Source organism: Callionymus lyra, chromosome 10, assembly GCF_982586985.1.
Source record: "Callionymus lyra chromosome 10, fCalLyr1.hap1.1, whole genome shotgun sequence".
Lineage (NCBI taxonomy): Eukaryota > Metazoa > Chordata > Actinopteri > Syngnathiformes > Callionymidae > Callionymus > Callionymus lyra.
The window spans coordinates 24,873,109-24,894,160 of NC_141827.1; the positions used below are offsets into that span (position 1 = coordinate 24,873,109).

Below are 21,052 nucleotides of genomic sequence, written 5' to 3' on the forward strand. Positions count from 1 at the left end.
AAAATCAGCCCTCATGCCTAGGCAGAAGTTTTTGTAATACTTTTTTTTTTTTAAATGAACAAAATGACATTCCTGATAAGGTAAAATAAATGTTTACATTAAAATATTTTTAACGCTTAATTAAAAAAAATGGTCGGTGAGCCACATTAATGGCGACAGCTTGAGTTGAACTCAAGATAGAATTATGATGGAAAAAAACAAAACCTCAAATAAGTCACTCAATTTAAAGTCGAGATGGGAAATCAAATCACTTTAAAGTTGTTTTTTGTTTTTATTAATGAAAGACACATTTCAAGGATTTGAAATATAAGTTCTGAACATCCCACATGGTATGAAAAAAAGATAAGTGTAGGTTAACTTCAATAAATATTCACCAGCCTGGACGGGACTGAGAAAAAACACCCAACGAGATGACGCAATGACTGAGTGAAATGAGTGGACCTGGGTCAAGAGGTCAACATCTCCATAGGTTCAGATATTTTCATAGAAATTTTCTGCAAACACAAATTGCTACATAAGCAAATTCCTCCTGAAGACTCTCCCGAATGTAACAATGATTAGAATATGAAGGAGTTGAAGGCAGGCAGTTGCATTCGTTTCTAGATCAGAAGGCACATGTGACGCTGGGAAGCGGAGTCGAGGCATTTTCAGACGAATATATACGTTTTGCTAAATCCTTCTGAGCGGCCACGATGACGGGCATGAAGAAAGCGGATAAAATAAGTTCCTGTTGCATTCCGCTTGACGGAAGTTCCCTTTTCTTACGGGCACGGTTGAGCTGCTCACAAACATGGGTCGACTCAGTCGGTGAAGTAGAAACACAAAACCCATGCACACGATGACCTTGACGGTTATTCTCTGGTTCTCACCGACGACAAAAATATGGCGCTTAAGGTTGTATTCACACGATGAGCACACGAACGAATGAACTAAACGGTTCCAAAGTGTCTATGCAGACCAGCCCAAGTGGGTTTGTTTTGTTTACCCAGAATGCTTCCTTGGCACTTCAAGACTAGAACGCATGCTCTAAATAAAACCAACAGATGACTCGACAATACACATTTGAAGCCAAAAAGTCCAAGAACGTGAGAGCCCGGCATTCATCCGATCCTGGGCGGGGCTACAAAGTCAGGGTTGAAAGCCGGCTGGGCCAAGAAGTCGCCCATCGGGCTCAAGTGGCTGGGCTGCTGCTGCTGCGGCGGGAGGGGGGGCTGAGTGGGGTACGGCTGCTGGCCCGGGGTGAACGCTGCCGAGCTGTAAGGCATCGGCTGGGGGGGGTAACTGGGGCCGGCTGGGAAGGAAGGAAAAACACACGTCAAGATTTAGGAATCGGATGCACTTTTCGCCATTTATGGTCAACTTCCTGTTCCACAAATGTATGATTATAATATGAACACAGAACAACCTGTCATTATTTCGCCCCCGCTTACAGGATGAAGCCATTCTGGAAAACCAAACATGTGTAAATAGAATATTTGACCAAGTTACAACAGTGTTGTGTTTCTACACCCACTAGGAAACACTGGTCCTTCTCTGTAGCTCATTATTTAAGACTAATGTTGTGTATGCATCTTGTCTTTTATCATATTGTTCTGCTTCTTAATGTATTTTATTCTTTAGAATCATTATTGGGTTTTTTTCTGTTTGCAAGTATTTTGTGAATACTTCACATGCTGTATAAATTGAATTACTTTCATACATTAAAAGACTTAAATAATATTGATACTTTTTTTTTTTTAATCACTGGAGCTTATGATTTTTAACGTTATCAATTCATTTGTTAAGCCGCTATATTCCGTGCTGACCAGGACTCAGACACATATATTGCTTAGTTTCCAGCAGATGGAATGAAAAATAAAAGGCTTTGTATAGTTCAAGCGATGACCAGGAGGTGAAGAAAAGAGTGCAGGCTGGTCGTCGAGGTCTGTTAGGGATGACATTGGTTGATTACTTCACCGGAACCAAAGGGTTTGTTGGGCAGTTTTAAAAAGTGAAGCCAATGTGGTAGTGCCAAAAAACTGCAGTTCATCAACCGTCCACTTGAGGGCGTGTACTGCATTCCGAAAAATAATTGACACTACTTTTGATTATATTCTCACTTTTGAGTTTTCCTGAAGATACAAAATAAGGGGGGGTTGACTGTCTATAGCCTTGATGATAATAATACATTTTATATAAAGGCGGCATTCTAAGCACTTAATGTCGCTTCACTAAGAAAACAATACAATAACACGATACAATCAGATCACATAATACAATAAAACCAGAAAGTCACTGTGTAAAAACAATAAAACTGGTCGGTAACATCAGAATGAAATGGGTCTTTGAAGGTTATGCAATGCTACATCTGTGTGCGACTGAGCCATAAGACCACATTTCCAAGAAGCCCGTAATCGTGGATTGGCTTCAAAGACGTGATTTAGTAACACCAACCGTACACCCATATTTTATACAAGATATATAGGAGATCAGGAGAAAGATCGTGCTATTACAACTGTCCCAACTCTGGGACAAATCTTTTTTTTGGGAACATCTTTCAAATTTCACTCATTTTCAACTTGCTCTCATGGCGACTAAGGGTTGGGATTATTTTCGGTGTAATCCGTGTCTTTTTGGAGGTACAGGCTGAAATGTAGGTCCGTATGACTGTTGCAAACAATATTCTTTGTCCAAAAAGACAAACCTAAAAACATCCAAATACTGCTCGTCTGTAATGCCCCTCTTGTATTGAAGCCTTCACGTGAGAAATTGTTTGTCTATAGTTTAAGCATGTTTGCATCAGAAGGTTAAGCAATAACATGTTGCACAAACGGGAAGTACCAGTGCTATTTGTAACAGGATTAGCTGCTGTGTGTGCAGCATTTTAGCCTTTAAGCTTATGCTAAACAATAAAAACAAATTGTCTATAACTCTAAAAAAAAAAACAGATAGCTCTGAAAATAATTCAAGCCTTAGTCGACATGATGGCGAGTAGAAAATGAGTGACGTTTGAATTTTGTGTGAACCATCACATTAACACGATGTAAAAATGTAAAGAGTGAAAATGGAATTCTTGGTAAACAATCCCTTTAACAATGCTTCCATGAGCAGCTTCCTGAACTACATGACTTGTATTCATCCCTGCAGCTGGAAATAAGGTCCACTCACTGGCTTCCTGATATGTCGGGGGCGGCCCAGGCACGACCGGTTGACCAGGATACGGTGCCGGCCCGTATCCCGAGCCTGGTTGGACTGGCATGTGATGGAAGGTTGGATACTGAGCTCCCTGGTAAGGGTGACCCGGGCCGGAGGTGGGCTGCTGAGGGTAAGGGCGAGCCGTGGTCACGGTGGTGGTCGTGGTGGCCATCACGGCTGAAAGAGAAGAGAAACAATGGTTGATTAACAAATGATTGGATCGCATTGGACACACAAAAATAACATTATTGTGAAAAATTGAATGACCAGAACATATTTTTTGAATTGAAAAACAGACCAAAGTTTTTGTAACATGAACACAAGTGTGATATGTCAGCAACAGTCATATAGTAAGAATGAAAGACTTATATTATTTTCTCCCACGTGAGGGAAAATGGCTGCATGTCTCGGAGTTAAACTAGGTTTCATTTTTCCTGGAAATGAATCATGCGGGTCTGGGATTAGTTTTGTCTGTGGCTGTCATGGAAACAATAAGTCATAGAAGAAGACACTAGAAATGAGGTCAAACTGTATTATTTATAATGTCTCGTCATCAAGACACAATACCTGCGATAGTTGACATGTAGTGTATATATATATATATATATATATATATATTAACCAGACGAAACGACTATGAAAAACGGGCTCATTTAAAAGAAAAATAAAACGTGTATTTTAATTATTATTAAAAACCTAGGCACATCATGACAGGCCTAAAGTCAAGCTGGCAGGAACCTTTTGATCTTAAAATATTCATGAAACCAAACACAAGTTCCCTAAAAAGAGGATGCAAAGTAGTGGTTTGAATTTGGTTAATTCTTTCAACAACAACCAAACGAAAAAGGGGAAGTGGTTGTTGATTCTCAATATTCCTTATCTACTTTAAAATCTATTTTTCCAATAGTGACCTGCCAATCGAGTTGTTGCGAGAGTAGCAAACACTCTCAACCACACAAGTAGCCAAAATCAGTCTTGGTTGCGGTCCAAACTTAATCTAAATTTTACAAACCATCTGTGAAAGTGTCTGATTGTGACATTTTTTATTCTTTTAGGCTCAATATATCTCAATTATCCCCATGTATGTTCTTTTATCAAACACTCAACAATTAAATGTACTTGTTTTAGCATCATTTTCACTTGCAATCGTGAGCTTCTGTATAATTATTGACATTGATCATCCATGTTCCTTATCCAATATTAAACACAGGTCACCGTATCAACAAGAACAATAATCTACTTCGATCTGAGCCGACCATCTAGCAGACCACATAAAATGACTTGGTGGGCCTTTAGTTTGACACGTATGATTTAGAAAGCTTGATCCAGTTTAGAGACACCATTTTGTTTTACATAGTAAGGCCAACAATAATTGGTTTAGCAGGGGTGTCAAACCGGTCCAGTAAAGGGCCAGGGTGGTGTAGGTTTTTGTTCCAACCAGTCAAGCACACATGAGTTAACCAGTCAGGTGTCGGCTTAACAAGCAACACCTCACTGACAATTAATTGATTACTGTCTTCAGACGCCTGATTGGTTCAACTCATGTGTGCTTGACTGGTTGGAACAAAAACCTACACCACCCTGGCCCTTTACTGGACCGGTTTGATACATGTGGTTTAGAGGTTTGAAAGATACCTGGCTAGCTATTTAAATCAGCTTCTTACATGCATATTATTACTATTATTGTCTTAGTACATTTAGTCATAAACATGTGTAATGAATAAACACAAAGTCAAAATAAAACATTCCAAAAATTCTGTTGCTACCCCTTTATACCCCCTTATTATTATTTCTATGACAGGAATTGTCTTATTTTGTAAAGAAACATTCTCTGGAATTCTATTAGTTTCTCTGAGGAGATCCTGTATCAAATACAAATTCTAGAAATGCATCAGGTTCTGTAAAGCAAAATCCAGACTTTAAAGCAGAACATGAAGGGTTATTTAAATGAAGTTAATATTTTTCTAACCAAAATAACAGGTTTGCAATGACACGATCAAATGAGATGCGATTAATATGCCAATATTTAACTAATGCCATTAGTTGGTTGATTCTGTGCCACGAGTTTACAACGATATTTGATCTTGATCTGTTAATCTCCACCTTTTTTAGACATTTCATCCACTTTTCATTGCTGCTGCTTGATATGTTTTAATGTGTTTCGGAGTTCAAGATGTATATTTACTGTGATCTTGAGTGTCAAGAAAGGCTCCTTCAAATAAAATGTATTATTATTATTTAATGCATTATAACTTCATTTAGTTAAGATAATTAAAACAGGTAAAATGTTTCATTGCATTGTACAGGATTATAATTACTTTAATCACAACTCAATATGCAGCAGATTTAATTGAATCACAAACAGCCTGTTGAGGTTGAACTTCAAGAAAACAGTTTAAATAGATCCATACAGAACTGCCCACATTCCAAAAACTTTCCCACATTTGCCCACAAACATGCTGACTACAAACTTGTGGCAGGAAAACGGAAGAGACGATGATGGAGCTGCACGGAATCAAGACTTAAGAGACACAATGGAACAGAAAATCTATTTTTAAGTGGCGATTCCCCGTCAACTATTCTTGACATTGTTGTTCGACCAAGCCATGGGAGAAGAAGTTTTTCAACCTTGTTTTGAAACACAATCAGAATATATTCCAAACGCAAGTCATTCAATTAGTCAGGAAGTTCAAAATGAGAGCATGATCCATCGCAGGGGAAGATTCAAGGGAGCACTGCTTGTTGAATTACACACAAACCTTCAAAACAACAAATCCAAGTCATCCGTCCATCTTAAGTCATTGAAAACGCAGCAAGGACCTCATCTTAAAACAGGATAGCACATTTTCTAACCGTTTTCTCATCCATTGATCACACACCATCCGATAAAACATCCGTGAGTTAAATCTCTACACCCCTTTTACCAATTTATATTTGTAAAAGAAGACATCTGGTAACAAAAAACGAAACTTACGTTGTGGTTTTCTGCAAGTCTTGTAGATGCAGCAGCAGGGACACACGCAGCAGCAGATGACTACCAGTGTGAAGGTGATGGCTGCACAAACACTCAACACGATGGAGAGCGACGAATCGAACGACGTGGTAAAATCGTCGCTGAAATGAAACAAGTTTTTAAAGATCAGTCAGTCGAATTTTTCTAAAAAAAAAAGTAAAAAGGACATTTATTTCTCAGAAGATGTATATTGCAAAGAAAAGTATCAGAGACAAATACCATTCATCTTGGTCATCCTCGGTTAAACGCTGAAAGGGGCTTGAGCAGCAGTATCTCGATTGACACGTTCCACAGCAGAAGTTGAACATGCATTTCTGTGGACCATAGTACCTGTTGCTCAGGTCTGTGTAGGCTTTGCAGTGTCTGTCCCCGGCTGCAAGAGATCGCAGAGGAAAGAGTTCATCAACTTTTGATCAATTACCAAGTCAGACTGAATGTTCCTATAAAAGTAAACAATTAAACTTCTCAGAAATGAATGCCTGATAAGTAGAGGTTCAGCAAAATTGTAAAGGAGGTTACGTTTTTTTTGACGACGCAAGAAAGGTGATTACAAGAAAGTTAAATGTAGATTTGTTCAAAATCTCACAGACATATAGAATATTTGCATCATTTATATTTGGATGTTTTTAAATGTGTCTTTTTTGACAAGGACAAAGACAACTAACTGAGCATCAGTAGCTTCATTAAAAAATATGGAAATACATTTTTGTCTATAACTCTAACAAGTAAGAGATTACTTCGAAAATAATCCCAACCCATTAGTCGACATGAGAGTAGAAAATTGGTGAAATTTGTACAAAGAACGCAAAACAAATGTATGGTAATGACAGGATCCATGTTTTAGATAAAAACACAGCAATCTGAAAAGTTCCTACTGGCATTTTAAAACATGGACAAGAACTTAAATGACCCCAAAACAATAGCCATAAGTATAGAACAAATCAATAGAAAAGCTCCTTGAAATAGATCTTTTGTGTTGTTTATTATCAGCGATCTGCAGTGAAATGATGCTGGTGACAAAACATGTGCCTTCGCACTTCCTTATTACACTAGGAAAAAATATGAACGCAATAGAAAAAGTACTTCCATGAATTCTGTCTACAAAGCAGCGGTGCAGTTTATCTAGGGCGGTGTGTCATCCATCCCATGATACTTTGAGCGAGGTACACGGACAAGCTTGGCGTCAACAGGACTGTAGTTCGAGCAGATTCAGCAAACAAAGCATTTTTTGGCTAAGATCATTTTTTAAGCTACATTACTTCGCTCATCTTACCAACACTGAAGTTAACTTTTAAATACGGTAAAAAAGAGTTTAGGTCCACTTAAAAAAGAATGGATGACTAACCCCAAAGCCTGAAAATGGTTGCTCTGAAATCAACAATTTGCTTATTATAAAGTTTTTTGGGTCAGCTAATAAACTGATGCGTTCATTCGCCAATTCATATCCTTATTTGCCCTTTTTGTCGGTGACACCTATATTGACCTTGTGTAGAATTTCATGCGAGAGATTAATTGATGTACGACATGTTTGCTCATGAGAGTTTGATCAGTAGTTTACAAAGTGAAGGCTGATAGCAAGATAAACAGACAAAAAAATGTTTTCCTCATTGTGATTAAGGACAAAAAAGTAATTGAGGTATTATTTATAGGTGTATTAATAAAAAACACCCGGTCTATGTGGAATATATAAAACTTAATACTTCTGTTATTTTTAAAACTTTTAATAAGCAGGTCTGTGGTTCTCTCTAAAGCCTGACTCTTTTTAGTCTGATATTAAATCAAATAACCATTATTAATGTTAATTATCTTCAATAACCACTTTTAAAGTAGTGTGTGGGAAGGTTTGTCTTTAGGGGTGTATATGGCCAACAGTACTATATATTCTGATACTGTAGGAACAAGGATATATTTGTAGGATTTAGTATTGTAGGACTGGACTCTGGTGTCACTGAATTTACAGACCACATTACTCTTGACAAAGTCGTAACTGCTTTCATTTGTTTTTAATCAAAAATATGCCCAAACATATAACTTTAAAAGCAGTTGAAATCAACTTTATACTGTCATCCTCAAACATCTTGCACAAATGAACTGTTCTTTTGGCACAAAATACAATGTAATATCTCTCCTCTAGTTGAACAAATTATAGAAATACTAAGGCAGAATGAACTGACCTCAAATATGTGAGAATATAAATAAAGTATAAACAAAAAAAGAGTTACCCTTTGCTTCAAGCTTAGTTCCTTTAAATAATCTTATTGTGACTCATTATTTACTAACCACAAATGAATTACTTTTTACCATGTCTGGGGGTCCGCAAATATCAATGCAGTATTGTAATAAATAAAATATAATGGGGAAACATACTGTAAATTATAATAACAGTGAAAAAGACAACAGTATACAGAAGTTAAACTTAAGTTCATTATTGTTTTTACTATCGTTATTATCATTTGACTAATATCATTGGTTTTTTTTTGTTTGTTTGTTTGAAGTCTGCACATGTTTATAAGTAAAGTAAGTAAGTAACAGGCATTCAAAGAAAGAAGAAAGCAAGTTAAATTCTAATATAAGAATGTAATTACAGTTTAAAAAGGTGAATCTGAGGGTGAGTTTTAATAAACGACATTTTTATAAACATTATGAGTACAAAGTTGATTTCAGTGTGAATTAACAATGTTTTTAAATGTACCAACATGTAGTCACCATCACGAATACTGAAGTAACATTGGGGATGTTTGTTTGAAGTACCACGTAAAAGGTGGAACACAGTGAGTACTGAGCAACTTCCGTCTTAAAGAGACACATGTAAAAAATGAGAAGCAGACACTTGAACATGGATCAACCAGTTGTATTTTCAGCAAATGAAGATCAGATCGTTGGTGAAATCATTTAAGTTTCTTCTGAATCAAAAATGAAAGTGTTCCAGGCCCTCATTCACACTCAACACGAAGACATACTTTCATGTCCATTTGTATTTATTTAGGGTTTCCTCACACCCGTGACAATAAGTGGCAAATCTTCGTCCATCAATGGCGGCTCATCCTAGTTGTTTTTAACCGAATTCAGAAGCATTTTATCTCGGACTTGAACGCAGCTGGTGTGTAGCTTAGGTGGGGCTTTTTAGCCTCTTACGACCCTGACTCCAGGCGCTTTTCTCGCACGCATTATAAAGCGTTTTAAATGTCAACACGAGTACATTTAAACGTGTTTTTATGTCACTTATATCACCTTCAAACATGTCGTCTCTACGTTAACTTAAAAAGCGCTGAGACATCATCGCCCTCGAGCCGCGGTCCGGTCCGCAGGCAGTGACGTCAGTTCGGAGACGAACCACACACGTGAAGAAGAACCTCGAACGGAACCTACCGTACACCGCAGGAGCCAGGGCCAAACACAACAGGACGACACCAGCGGGGAGGCCCGACGCCATGACGACTAGTCCAGAACTAGAGCTGCTCGTCCGGGACAGTGGTTCGGCTGGCGAGCGCTGACGTCACGTCGCGGAAGTCCCGCCCACTCCCGGAAAACACCTTCGACATCAGATGGAAGACAATGTTTTTCAGATGACGTCAAGCATTCCTGGGTTTATTAAATCTTACAGATTTGATTTTGTTTTTTAATGCAACCTATTTTAATCTTATTCTTACAATGCTAAATATTTCCATATGGATTCTTCTAGCTATTTAAACACACATGCTTTTAGTTTGTATAATTCTTAGGTTAGGTTAGGTTAGGTTAGGTTAGGTTAGGTTAGGTTAGGTTAGGTTAGGTTAGGTTAGGTTAGGTTAGGTTAGGGAGAACTTTATTGATCCCTCTGGAGGTCTCCTTCGGGAAATTGTTTTTCCAATTGGACACAGAAATACAGACGATTATTCATAAAAATAAAAATAAGAACAAGAACAAAAAGTAATAAAAAGAAAGAACAAGATGATACAATCTAAGTCTAAAAATAAAGAACATAGATTAAAATACAAATGACAAGGACAAAGGATACAAAGATTAACATAGAATAGAATGTCAACATACAAGAAGAATTGTACAATCTAATAACACCAGGAATGAATGAGTCCCTGAGTCTATTAGTGTTGCATCTGGGAAGAGCATTCGTGCTCCATCTGTTTCTCTGCTCACTGATGACAGTGTTCAGAGGATGACTGTCATCATCCATGATGGACAGTAGTTTGTTCAATGATCTCAGCAACTGTCACCAGTGAGTCCAGCTTCATGCCACTGCAGAGACAGCCCTCCTGATCAAACTGTCCAACCTGTTGACACTCCTCTTGGACACATTTCCACCATAGACTGGTAGAACATGCAGAGGAGTGTTCTGCAGATGTTAAATGATCGAAGCCTCCTCAGAAAGAACAGTCTACTCTGAACTTTCTTATAAACATGGTCTGTGTTGCAGGACCAGTCCAGTTTACTGTCCAGCCACACACCGAGGTACTTATAGTTGTCAACTATCTCCTCCTCGTCGCGTCTGATGGACACTGGACGTGGCTTTGTCATGGACCACCTGAAGTCCAAGACCAACTCCTTGGTCTTTGAGGTGTTCAGCTGTAAGTGGTTCCTCTCACTCCAGTCCACAAAGTCACGTATCAGACTCCTGTACTCGTCCTCGCTGTTGTCCCTGATGCATCCAATAATGGCAGTGTTGTCAGCATACTTCTGGAGGAGTCTCAGCTCTGAGTTGTAGCAGAAGTCTGAAGTATAGATGGTGAAGAGGAGAGGGGCCAGTACTGTCCCCTGAGGTGCTCCTGTACTGCACACCACAGTGTCAGACGTGATGTCCTTCAGCCTGACATACTGTGGTCGATCAGTAAGATAGTCCGAAATCCAGGAGACCAGACCAGGGTCCACATGCATCTGTGTCAATTTGTCCTGGAACAGAGTGGGCTGGATGGTGTTGAAGGCACTAAAAAAGTCCAGATACAGGATCCTCACTGAACCGCTTCCTTTATCCAAGTGGGAGTAGGGCCGATGCAGGAGGTGAAGGATGGCATCTTCCACACCAACTGCTGGCCGGTAGGCAAACTGCAGGAGGTCTTGCGCGTGCTGGACTTGTGGCCTGAGATGTTTGAGGACCAGCCGCTCCAGTGTCTTCATCAGCTGCGAAGTCAGTGCCACCGGTCTGTAATCGTTCAGTTCGCTCGGTCGGATCTTTTTCGGGACTGGAACGATACAGGAAGTCTTCCACAGGGTTGGTACTTTCCCCAGCCGTAGCCTGAGGTTGAAGACATGCTGGAGTGCGTTAGCTAGTTCAGCAGCGCAGGTGTTTAGCAGTCGAGCAGACACCTTATCAGGACCAGCAGCCTTCCCTGGACGAATCCTCCGAAGTACCTTGTGTACCTGGACTGAGGTGAAGCTGAGGGGGGAACAGGAAGGTGGGGCAGGTCCTGAAGCGGGCAGCAGTGAGGGTGAGGTGACCTGCTCAAACCTGTTGAAAAAGTTGTTTAGTCCGTTTGCCTCTTCCACCGTGTCCACTGCAGTCAGAGAGGCCTTGGTCTTGTGTCCAGTGATGGTTTTAACACCATCCCAGACCTCTCTTATTTGTTCGCCGCTCAGCTTCTCCTCCAACCTCCACCAGTAGGTGTCCTTTGCCTCCCTCAAGCATCGCTTCACCTCCTGCTGTGCTGACCTCATGGCGTCCCTGTCTCTGCTCCTGAAAGTCACCTTCTTCCTGTTAAGGACATCCTTGACCTCCTTTGTTACCCACGTTTTATTATTAGGGTAACACCGGACAGTCTTAGCAGGGGCGACAACATCTAAGCAGAAATTTAATAAATAATCCGGTAGACAGTGTGTCTGACCCTCGATGTCCTCACCATGAGACCTCAGCAGCAAATCCCAGTTTTGTGATTAAAATGTGTATTTTATCGCCACTGTAGCCATTGTTCTTTATCTTCTTCCGCACAACGGTATTTTGTTTAATAAATCATTACAGTAGAACGCCAATTAAAAACTGCAACACTAGGTCCTGAATTTTAATACGGCTGATGTTTAGCTGCCTGTGTTATATTGTCGTAACCATTGAGTCAAACAAAAGGACTATCATATTTAAGAATAAACATTTTGAGAAAGTAACTTCTTTCTCGTGTTACTGATAACTGTGTGATTGAGTAAACATTTTCAAATTGATCTTCAACACCACAAGACTATCTTGAGAACAATTTAAAAACACATTCAGAATTGAAATCAATATGAATTTGTATTTCACGTTAAATATTATTTTTGATTGCCATCATTTTAATTCGAGCAATTGTAATTTTTATAATTATATATTTTTTAAATTTTTTAATCATTTTAAAAGATGTTAGAACAAATGCCTTTCACAGGGGAACTAGTTAAATTATAGATTTAGTATTTCCTGTTGAGCAGCTGATGTCGATGGCTAAAAATAGACATTCAGTTATATTTACGAAAGAAGGAATAATGGGGGAACAAAAAACGTGTTACGATAATAAACCGATGATTCGAATAAAACTTTTTTATTTTTTTATTTCTTCCTTCAAGGTCGCTTGTATTTAATAACTGTCATATACATCTAAATCAACATTTCATAGAATTTTTGAGATACGAGTGCATGTTATATTTAGGCTTACGGTTCTCCCCTGGGTTTTATGTTAGACTAACATTATTCAATTGTACACCACGTCGTTTTACATACAGTGTCAAGAACCTCCTCTGGAGGGCAGCAAATCATTGTAATTCAAACTAAAAGTGACAACATGGTCCTTAAGATGGTGCAGAAATCCGGGGCAATAATTCAATAAAACATCTATAACGTCCAATACTTGATTGTTATTATTACACATATACAGAAAATGATTAATTAATGTCAGTTATGTTAGAGTTGCTGTTGTAAATATCATTTTAAATCACATCTATATATGTGTTATCTTGCAAAGTTCTACCTACCATTTCACTGTCGTCCTGCTTAATGTCAGCAGTATGTTATGTTGCCATTTTCCTTCAGTCTTTGGCCTTACTTGTACCCAGTATGTCAACCTGTAACTAAGACAAGTTGATATGTTTAAAGGAAACGTGCCTTTAAAAATAATAGAGGTGTGTGAAGGGTTATGATGGACATGGACTATAAAACAATTGACAGCATTCCCTTTGTTTCTTTTCTTGTGATTATTTAGATTACCACATTTTTTTAAGTAGGAGTTTAAAACTTCATCTAGCATCTGAATTATACCAAATTAATTTTTAAATGAGCTGCAATATCAGATCAAAAGTCAACCTTGACTTTTGAACAGTCCTAGACCCTAGCGAGTTCATCTGGCAATGGGACCCTTGAAGTTTATTTGGATAATTTAAATGGGGATCAGGTGGATTTACATTAGTTACTCGGGCCACTTCAACTTTTATTAAGCTCCTTAAGATAATCCACACCGTCCAGGGACGCTGTTTCAGCTGCGTGTTTTCTTGAGCTGGATGTGATTCTTGACCCAGAGTTCAATGCTTTAAATGTGATGAAGGGTCAGTACAGACCAACTTGTCTTTGTTTCTGCGGTCAATTTAATTCTTTGTTATATTTTTTTTTCCTAAAGTTTTACAGTGACGATAGCAAATGTGGACACATATTGCAGGTTTATTGTGGCAGCACTTTGGGAAGGTCGCTGGTTCCATGGTGGCTTATCTTTGTGGCTTATTTAAGTGGATTATCTTTGAAACTCTCCACTATATATATATAAAATCTTATTTGTGCAGGCTTTTCCCTGATTTTGTTTGTCTTATGCGTCTTGACCTTTTAAAGTATATATTTTGAATGTGTTTTGTTTTTGATTGTTAAAGTGCTTTGTGACCCTGGTCTAGAAAGACCCTTTACATATTATATATTAATATATTTAATATATTTTTTAATATATTTACTGAGTTTGGGGGCAGGGTGGAGCGAAAGTATCTTCACATTCTATTCTGTTAATCTTTGTATCCTTTGTCTTTGTTAATTGTTCTTTTTATTTCTCTTTATTGTTCTTATTTTTATTTTTCATGAATAATCATCTGTATTGCAGTGTGCTAATTGGAAAAACAATATCCAATAAAGGATCAATAAAGTTCTATCTGTCTATCTATCTACAAATAACCTTTACTTTACTTTACAATGGCTGAGCTTCTCACCCAGTCTCAGAAGGAGAGTCCTTGCGTGAGTAGGAACATAGAAGAACCTGGAAACCAAGAGCTATAGCCTTTTGCTTATAGTTTTTAGTTTCACCAAAAATAAATAAACACATGTTTAACAAAACCATATTTCCTTATTTGGTACTGGGAGTGACTATGACTCATAACACAAGACACTCACGTTTCACCTTGAAACACACGAGCACTTTCTTATCTACACAATAAATTCCTTCTGTTGACTTTTCCTTCTTGGACAAGTTCCCAGATTTATTTTCGACATTTATAATCTTTCATTTCCAGGAAACCGAAATGTAAAGATTTACATCTGCCACGTTTTTGGGTCACAATACGGGAATGATGGCAATGTTGGAGGTGAGCTAGATTCTAGACTATACCAATTCTATTTTTTTTGTTAACATTGTATATTTAAGGCTCTTGAAGCCTTTATGAAAATGAATCGACATTTTTTTAATCTTTTCAATATTTTTGACATTGAATTCAATTGAAGTTCAAGTTCTTTTATTGTCAAATATACTTGTATCAAGACATACAGCATACAATTCTAGTCCTCTCAGACCCACGATGCAAAGCATGAAGGCGGTTGAAAGGACATTAAATAAGACATTCAAGAAAATAAATAAATAAAATAAAACAAAATAATAAAATAAATACAAATAAATAATCAACAAAATGAAATAAATAATCAACAATACTTTAATATCAAAATTATAACCGAATTAAATCACATTTAACAGGTACATGTATCTTTTGACATTATTTATTTAACGGTCACACCCTCTGGTCGAAAGTCTCGACAGCACTGACGTCAGTGAGACGAGTCTCGCGAGATCTTGAGCCAGGCGTCGTGCCTCTTATAACCAGCCTCAGCGCCGTGTCCTCCTCGTTCGTCCTCAGTGCAGGATAACGTCGTTACAGTCTAAGAGCACAGCAGTTCTGTTGTAACACCGTCTCGTAACATCTTCCAGTCGACCGAAGGACTTCTTCTACGGACTTACAATCAACATTTGACGCATTTTTCAAGGTAACGTATTATTATTTCCGGGTCTTTACCTTTTTTAGTTTTCTCACTTGTGGGTGTAGCTTCCCGGCTAACATTAGCCATCACCGGGGTAGGTCATCCGCTCAGAAGCCTTCGATCCTCGCTTCTTCCATTCACTTCTGTCTGTAGTTGGGCTTTTTGACTGAATGAGGGAATTTCTTCATCGATAGATGACGTTTTTACTTTGTATTTAAACCGTAGGTGTGAGTAATAGTAACTATAGTCAACTACTGTGGTGTAACCACGTCAGTTCACACTAGTGATCACCTGTAATGTATTTTTTTTAGTTGTGTTTTTTTTAATATAAATATAATCCCACCGTGTTAATTCGTTCAAATAAATAACTTTTATATAATATTGTATATAATGTTGATCTTTTGTAACTAGTTTGAGAATAAATGTCACGTGATTTTAATAGTTGTCCCCGACAAACTGGTTGAAGGAGCCAAAAGGGCAAACAGGCTACAGGGTGACATTTCTATTAGAAAGTCAGATTTGTGTTTATTCTAGTTTAATTGTATTTATCAATAAATATTATTTCTATATTCGGTATTTCATACTACTATGCTACTAACATTTACTGGTGTTTACCTTTTATAGATGAATGACTTGTTTAAGGTTCTTGGCTGAAATATATTTGATCTCCCCCACAGACAATCGTCATCACTCATCATGGATGTGATCGTGCGTCGCTGTCCCTTCCTGGCTCGCGTGCCTCAGGCCTTCATGCAGCAGCCTAGGTCATCTCTGGCCATCTACGCCCAAAAGTGTCCCCTCATGATGGAGTTGGCTTCCAAACCAATGATGCCGTCAATAGCACGCGCCCTGTGTTCGTCCTCTTCGCACCAGAAGAGCGATAACCCTACACCTGAGGGTCAGTAATGAATAAGATATGATGGATAAAAAAAACTTCATCATGCTGACTTTCTTTGTATGTCATTCTAGTTGAGACCAATCTGCCACGTGGACACGGTGTGCCTCCCTCTGGCCAGGTTGTGGGCTCTAAATGCCCGTTCCTGGCAGCTGAAATGGGCCAGAAAAACAGCAGCGTGGTACGACAGGTTGGAATGGAGTTCCAAGAGGATGTTCAGGAAGTTAGGACAGTCCAAAAAGGTCAGACTTGGTCATAAATTGTTAATTTATTGGTTATTTTGTTTGTTCGCTAAATATTTGTTTTTCTTCTGTGTAGACGTCCCTCAGGCCCAGGCTAACAAGCCACCCACTGCATTGGATGGATCAAAACTGATGAAGACCCTCATGAAGCAGCGTCCAAAGACGGTCTCCCATTTGCTTCAGGACAACTTCCCTGGAAGCTGTATGTCACTAAAACTAGCCATAACAATGTGAACCTATTCGTTTGTTAAAATACGTTGTTTTTTTCTTCTTTCCCAACAGTGTCCCGCTTCCAGTACGATGAATTCTTTGAGAAGAAGATCGAGGAGAAGCGAAATGACCACACATACCGGGTTTTCAAAACTGTCAACCGCAAAGCCAACGAGTTCCCGATGGCAGATGACTTCACCGCCTCCTTGGATGAGAAAAAGGAGGTTTCGGTGTGGTGCAGCAATGACTACCTGGGAATGAGTCGACACCCTCTGGTGAAGCAAAGTATTATGTGAGTCCTCTATGTATTCTTTTGTTTATCCGCAGAAATGTTTTCACTGGACCATGTTTACTTGTAATCTAGGCTGCCCTTGTGTTTTCCTTTATTTCATAAACTTCTCAAGAGAGAACATTGCTGTAACATGACTCATACTCCAGATACCGTCATTTGTGTGGCTGCTAGATAGTCTTACCTTCAGTGGATACTTAAGTCCTCGTGGGTCTGCATCTAAGGTGTGGCTGAAACCTGCCTGTATCAACTTGCTTTGGTCTCTGGAGTAATAGCTTTTCCTACAGCAGGCCTGCTAACCTTGAATGAACATGTTTACTATTAGGTTAAATAAATTAACTATTTTCGGTTTCTTTATGAAGTTACTCAATGCTACTTTTTTTTTTTTTTTTTTAGGGAAACTTTACAGAACCATGGATCAGGGGCTGGAGGTACCAGAAACATATCTGGAACCAGCAAGTTTCACGTTGAGCTTGAACAAGAACTGGCAGACCTTCACAACAAGGACGCAGCACTGCTTTTCACTTCCTGCTTCGTGGCTAACGACTCCACCCTTTTCACCCTCGCCAAGATGCTACCTGGTAAAAAACAGAATTTCTTGAGTAAAATTTCTGAGATTTTTATTTAAAAACTTTCATCTTTGTTATCTCATTGTAGGTTGTGAGATCTACTCCGACGCAGGGAACCATGCCTCAATGATACAGGGTATCAGAAACAGCGGTGCTAAAAAAATCATATTTCGTCACAATGACTCGTCTCACCTCAGAGAGATGCTCATGAAGGGCGATCCTAACAAACCCAAGATTGTGGCCTTCGAGACTGTTCATTCCATGGATGGTAAGTCCAACTGAACTGATTAAATCATTAAAGTGAAACAATAATTTTACTAAAATGCTCTGTCTTTATCCCAGGTGCTGTGTGTCCTCTAGAGGAGATGTGTGATATCTCTCATGAATTCGGCGCCATTACATTTGTTGACGAGGTCCATGCCGTGGGCCTCTATGGTGCCAGAGGAGGTGGAATTGGGGATCGGGATGGCATCATGCACAAGATGGATATTATCTCTGGAACATTAGGTTAGCATGATGTGATATCCCTTTATTCTTACCCTACTAGAGACATTTAAATTGTCACAGAGGTTGACAACATTTTACATGAATATACAGTATATTAAAAACATACAGGACACTTGTATAAAAAAATAAACCGTAATATTTATAGTAAAAACTGATTATAAACTAATTATACAATTAAATAAAATGGTGATACAGAAGTGGGAGGAGAAAGTAGTAAAGCTAATTAAAACATTTATTTATTTAATATTGACCGTGGTAGGCAGAAAGGTGCTGCAGAATCTCCTTCCTGAAGGGTGACTAATTCTAGCATTGAAGGTGATGTTCAGTTACAACATATTTGCTGTAATGTTTTATTGTTGTTGTTTTTTTTTGTTGCATTATTCACATCTAACTGTTTTTTATATATATATATATATATATATATATATATATGTGTATGTGTATGTATGTATGTTAAATTAGTTTTTGGTTAATCATATGATCCACAATGTCTTCATATGGATCAAAGTTATATAACTAAAAAAATGTTCCCTAAATAGCCTAGATTTGAAATAGCCTAGATTTATCTATATAAATGCAAATTATCTTTCCTAACACTTCAGTTTCATTCGTGTCACTCAATATTCCAAAGGGCTTACAGAAGCCTGAGCAGCTCCGTTGTTGCTAGGTGACCGTGGGTTCCTGTTGTGCGCCGATTGAATTACTGTGTCAAGCAGAAGAGCATGTTATGTCTCACCAGCTCTTGCAATCTGTCCATCAGAAATATCTGTTTTTCTGAGCAAACTACACACAGACAATTATATTGCTTAAATTATGCAAGTAATCAGATTCAGACCAGGGTCAAAAAGCACTTAAACAAATAAATACCATAAAATGCTAAGACAACATGGAGACAAACACAGCAGCCCCATGTTAAGTTAATATCTAATGTCCTTCCAGGAAAAGCGTTCGGGTGCGTGGGCGGCTACGTTGCGAGCACGTCTACTTTGGTGGACATGGTTCGCTCATACGCCGCAGGCTTCATCTTCACCACATCATTGCCTCCAATGCTGCTGGCCGGCGCCAGACAGTCGATCCAGGTCCTTAAGGGAGAAGAAGGCCGGGCGCTCAGACGCAAACATCAGCGCAACGTTAAGCTGCTCAGGCAGATGCTGATGGACTCTGGACTGCCTGTGGTTCACTGTCCAAGCCACATCATCCCTGTCAGGGTAAATGAACCACCGCAATGTGTTTAAACACTCAAAATGTTCTGGATCACACAATAACGCAACGTGGTTTTCTTTCAGGTGTCGGATGCCGCAAAGAATACCGAGGTGTGTGACCTAATGTTGAGTCGCCACAATGTCTACGTGCAGGCCATCAATTATCCGACTGTGGCCAGAGGTGATGAGCTCCTGCGTATTGCACCAACTCCTCACCACACCCCAGAGATGATGAAGTACTTCGTCGGTAAGATGGCTTCTTTTTCGAGTGCCTTTTTTTCCCACACGGATGCAGATTGTTAAGCACATGGAACCTTATTGTCATCAATGAAAAATATATTTACCCCTAATATCCAAATGACAAGGACATCTTTATTAGAATAATTCAGTTCTTGAAACACTTAAATGCCACAGAAAAACACTTTTGCATCGATGCGTTGTGAGCATCAATGTATTTCCGTCCCCATAGATGAGGTTATGTCACTTCACTTGCTTCAGTGAATCATGTGATGTAAGGTTTCCCACAGAACTGAGTTCTTGGACATCTGATATCAAAACTGACATGTCTGGGGGGGAAAGGACTTAAATGAGTATGTGACGGTATAAATTTGTCCAAACAAAACTGTAATGTATCATTTCTGTCTTCAGATCGACTGGTGGCCTCATGGAAGGAGGTGGGTCTGCCGCTGAAGCCTCACTCGTCGGCTGAGTGCACCTTCTGTCAGCAGCCGCTGCACTTCGAGGTGATGAGCGACCGCGAGAAGTCGTACTTCAGCGGCCTCAGTCACCAGATCTCAGCCCGGGCTTAGGGCCGGCAGGAAAGAGCACATATAACTTGTATCCCATTCCTTCATCTCTGTCCTAGAGTGTACTATCTTTGATAATCCCTAAAACATTATTTTAAAATATATATCAGAAGTTCTATATGCTCAAATAAATTGTCAAACGAACATGTCTTGTCTGATGTCTTACTTCATTATAATGGTTCTTGCTCTGACGCATGTAGAAGAGTTCAAAACAACAACCTGAATCATAACCACAGAGGTAATTGAAGAATCCAGGTGACCTACAAGAGCTTTTCTTTACAAAAGAAGAACTGGGTCAACAGGTGACCACAGCAAAACTGACAATGACAAGGTAATCATTGGGATCCACTGACCCAGTTTGGGAAAAATAGACCAGTCGGGAAAAATTAATCGCCTGACCTTTTAGACATGAACCCCTGACATCAAGAGTTGTTCTACTAACCTAACACGAATGAGATGAAACGCTTCGCTTTGTGACTACAAATTTTATCATTCAGTAGCGTGTTGAATAACCAGGTGGACTTCTTCCCCTTCACCTCTCTTTATTTATAGAAGCATTTCCTCCTTTTAATCTTAAGGTTTTAAGCTCTCTCGACATTTACAGAAGGTCTTTTGTAACCGGTAAACTTCCTCATGGCAGACTTTAAAAAGGTACATCAATGCAATCACATGATTCATTGTTTTACTGGTCGAACCGGTTCACCTACTCTAACGCGAGCAAATATTTATTAAGACGGTGTTTACTTCCTGGTCCAGTTTTTGACCTTTTTTTTTTTTAACTGCTATTATTCCCCTATCTCTTGACTATTCCAGCCTTTTGTTTACAGCAATATCAGGAAGTAGCATAGCAAATATGGGACTTCCTGACTAAAATACTACATAAAAGACTGCCAAGATTTGTGAAATCTCCTCAATCACAGTTAGAACACGCCCTGTTCTGAGCCCCCTCCTGTTTACCCTACTGACATATGACTGACAT

At 39.0% G+C, this 21,052-nt stretch overlaps 2 protein-coding genes across 3 annotated transcripts; one reads left to right on the top strand and one right to left on the bottom strand.

Annotated features, from left to right (window-relative positions):
- Positions 1-251: 251 nt before the first annotated feature.
- On the bottom strand, positions 252-9,712 carry LOC148071197 (protein shisa-5-like). 2 transcript variants are annotated; one of them, XM_087800350.1, is made up of 6 exons: positions 9,557-9,712; positions 6,407-6,560; positions 6,149-6,288; positions 3,148-3,351; positions 1,406-1,444; positions 252-1,291 (listed from the first exon to the last, which is right to left on the bottom strand). In XM_087800350.1, the coding sequence occupies exons 1-6, from the start codon at positions 9,618-9,620 to the stop codon at positions 1,101-1,103; spliced, it is 792 nt and encodes a 263-aa protein (XP_087656476.1). In that variant the 5' UTR covers positions 9,621-9,712; the 3' UTR covers positions 252-1,100. The 2 variants fall into 2 exon arrangements, with proteins under 2 accessions (XP_087656476.1, XP_087656477.1); XM_087800351.1 differs by lacking the exon at positions 1,406-1,444.
- A 5,502-nt stretch (positions 9,713-15,214) lies between these two features.
- alas1 (5'-aminolevulinate synthase 1) lies at positions 15,215-20,217 on the top strand. Its single transcript, XM_087800665.1, has 11 exons — positions 15,215-15,359; positions 16,031-16,251; positions 16,323-16,490; positions 16,567-16,692; positions 16,773-16,992; positions 17,386-17,570; positions 17,647-17,826; positions 17,901-18,065; positions 19,005-19,273; positions 19,352-19,514; positions 19,916-20,217. Exons 2-11 carry the CDS (start codon positions 16,050-16,052, stop codon positions 20,074-20,076), a joined length of 1,839 nt encoding a protein of 612 aa, XP_087656791.1. The 5' UTR covers positions 15,215-15,359; positions 16,031-16,049; the 3' UTR covers positions 20,077-20,217.
- The last annotated feature ends 835 nt before the right edge of the window (positions 20,218-21,052 follow it).

Coding starts and splice junctions, on each gene's coding strand:
- alas1 (XM_087800665.1), top strand. CDS start 16,050: ATGGATGTGATCGTGCGTCGCTGTCCCTTCCTGGCTCGCGTGCCTCAG. Junction 18,066..19,004: donor TATTATCTCTGGAACATTAG/GTTAGCATGATG, acceptor ATGTCCTTCCAG/GAAAAGCGTTCGGGTGCGTG. Junction 19,515..19,915: donor GATGATGAAGTACTTCGTCG/GTAAGATGGCTT, acceptor TTCTGTCTTCAG/ATCGACTGGTGGCCTCATGG.
- LOC148071197 (XM_087800350.1), bottom strand. CDS start 9,620: ATGGCGTCGGGCCTCCCCGCTGGTGTCGTCCTGTTGTGTTTGGCCCTG. Junction 6,289..6,406: donor GAGGATGACCAAGATGAATG/GTATTTGTCTCT, acceptor GTTTCATTTCAG/CGACGATTTTACCACGTCGT. Junction 1,292..1,405: donor CGGGGGCGAAATAATGACAG/GTTGTTCTGTGT, acceptor CTTCCTTCCCAG/CCGGCCCCAGTTACCCCCCC.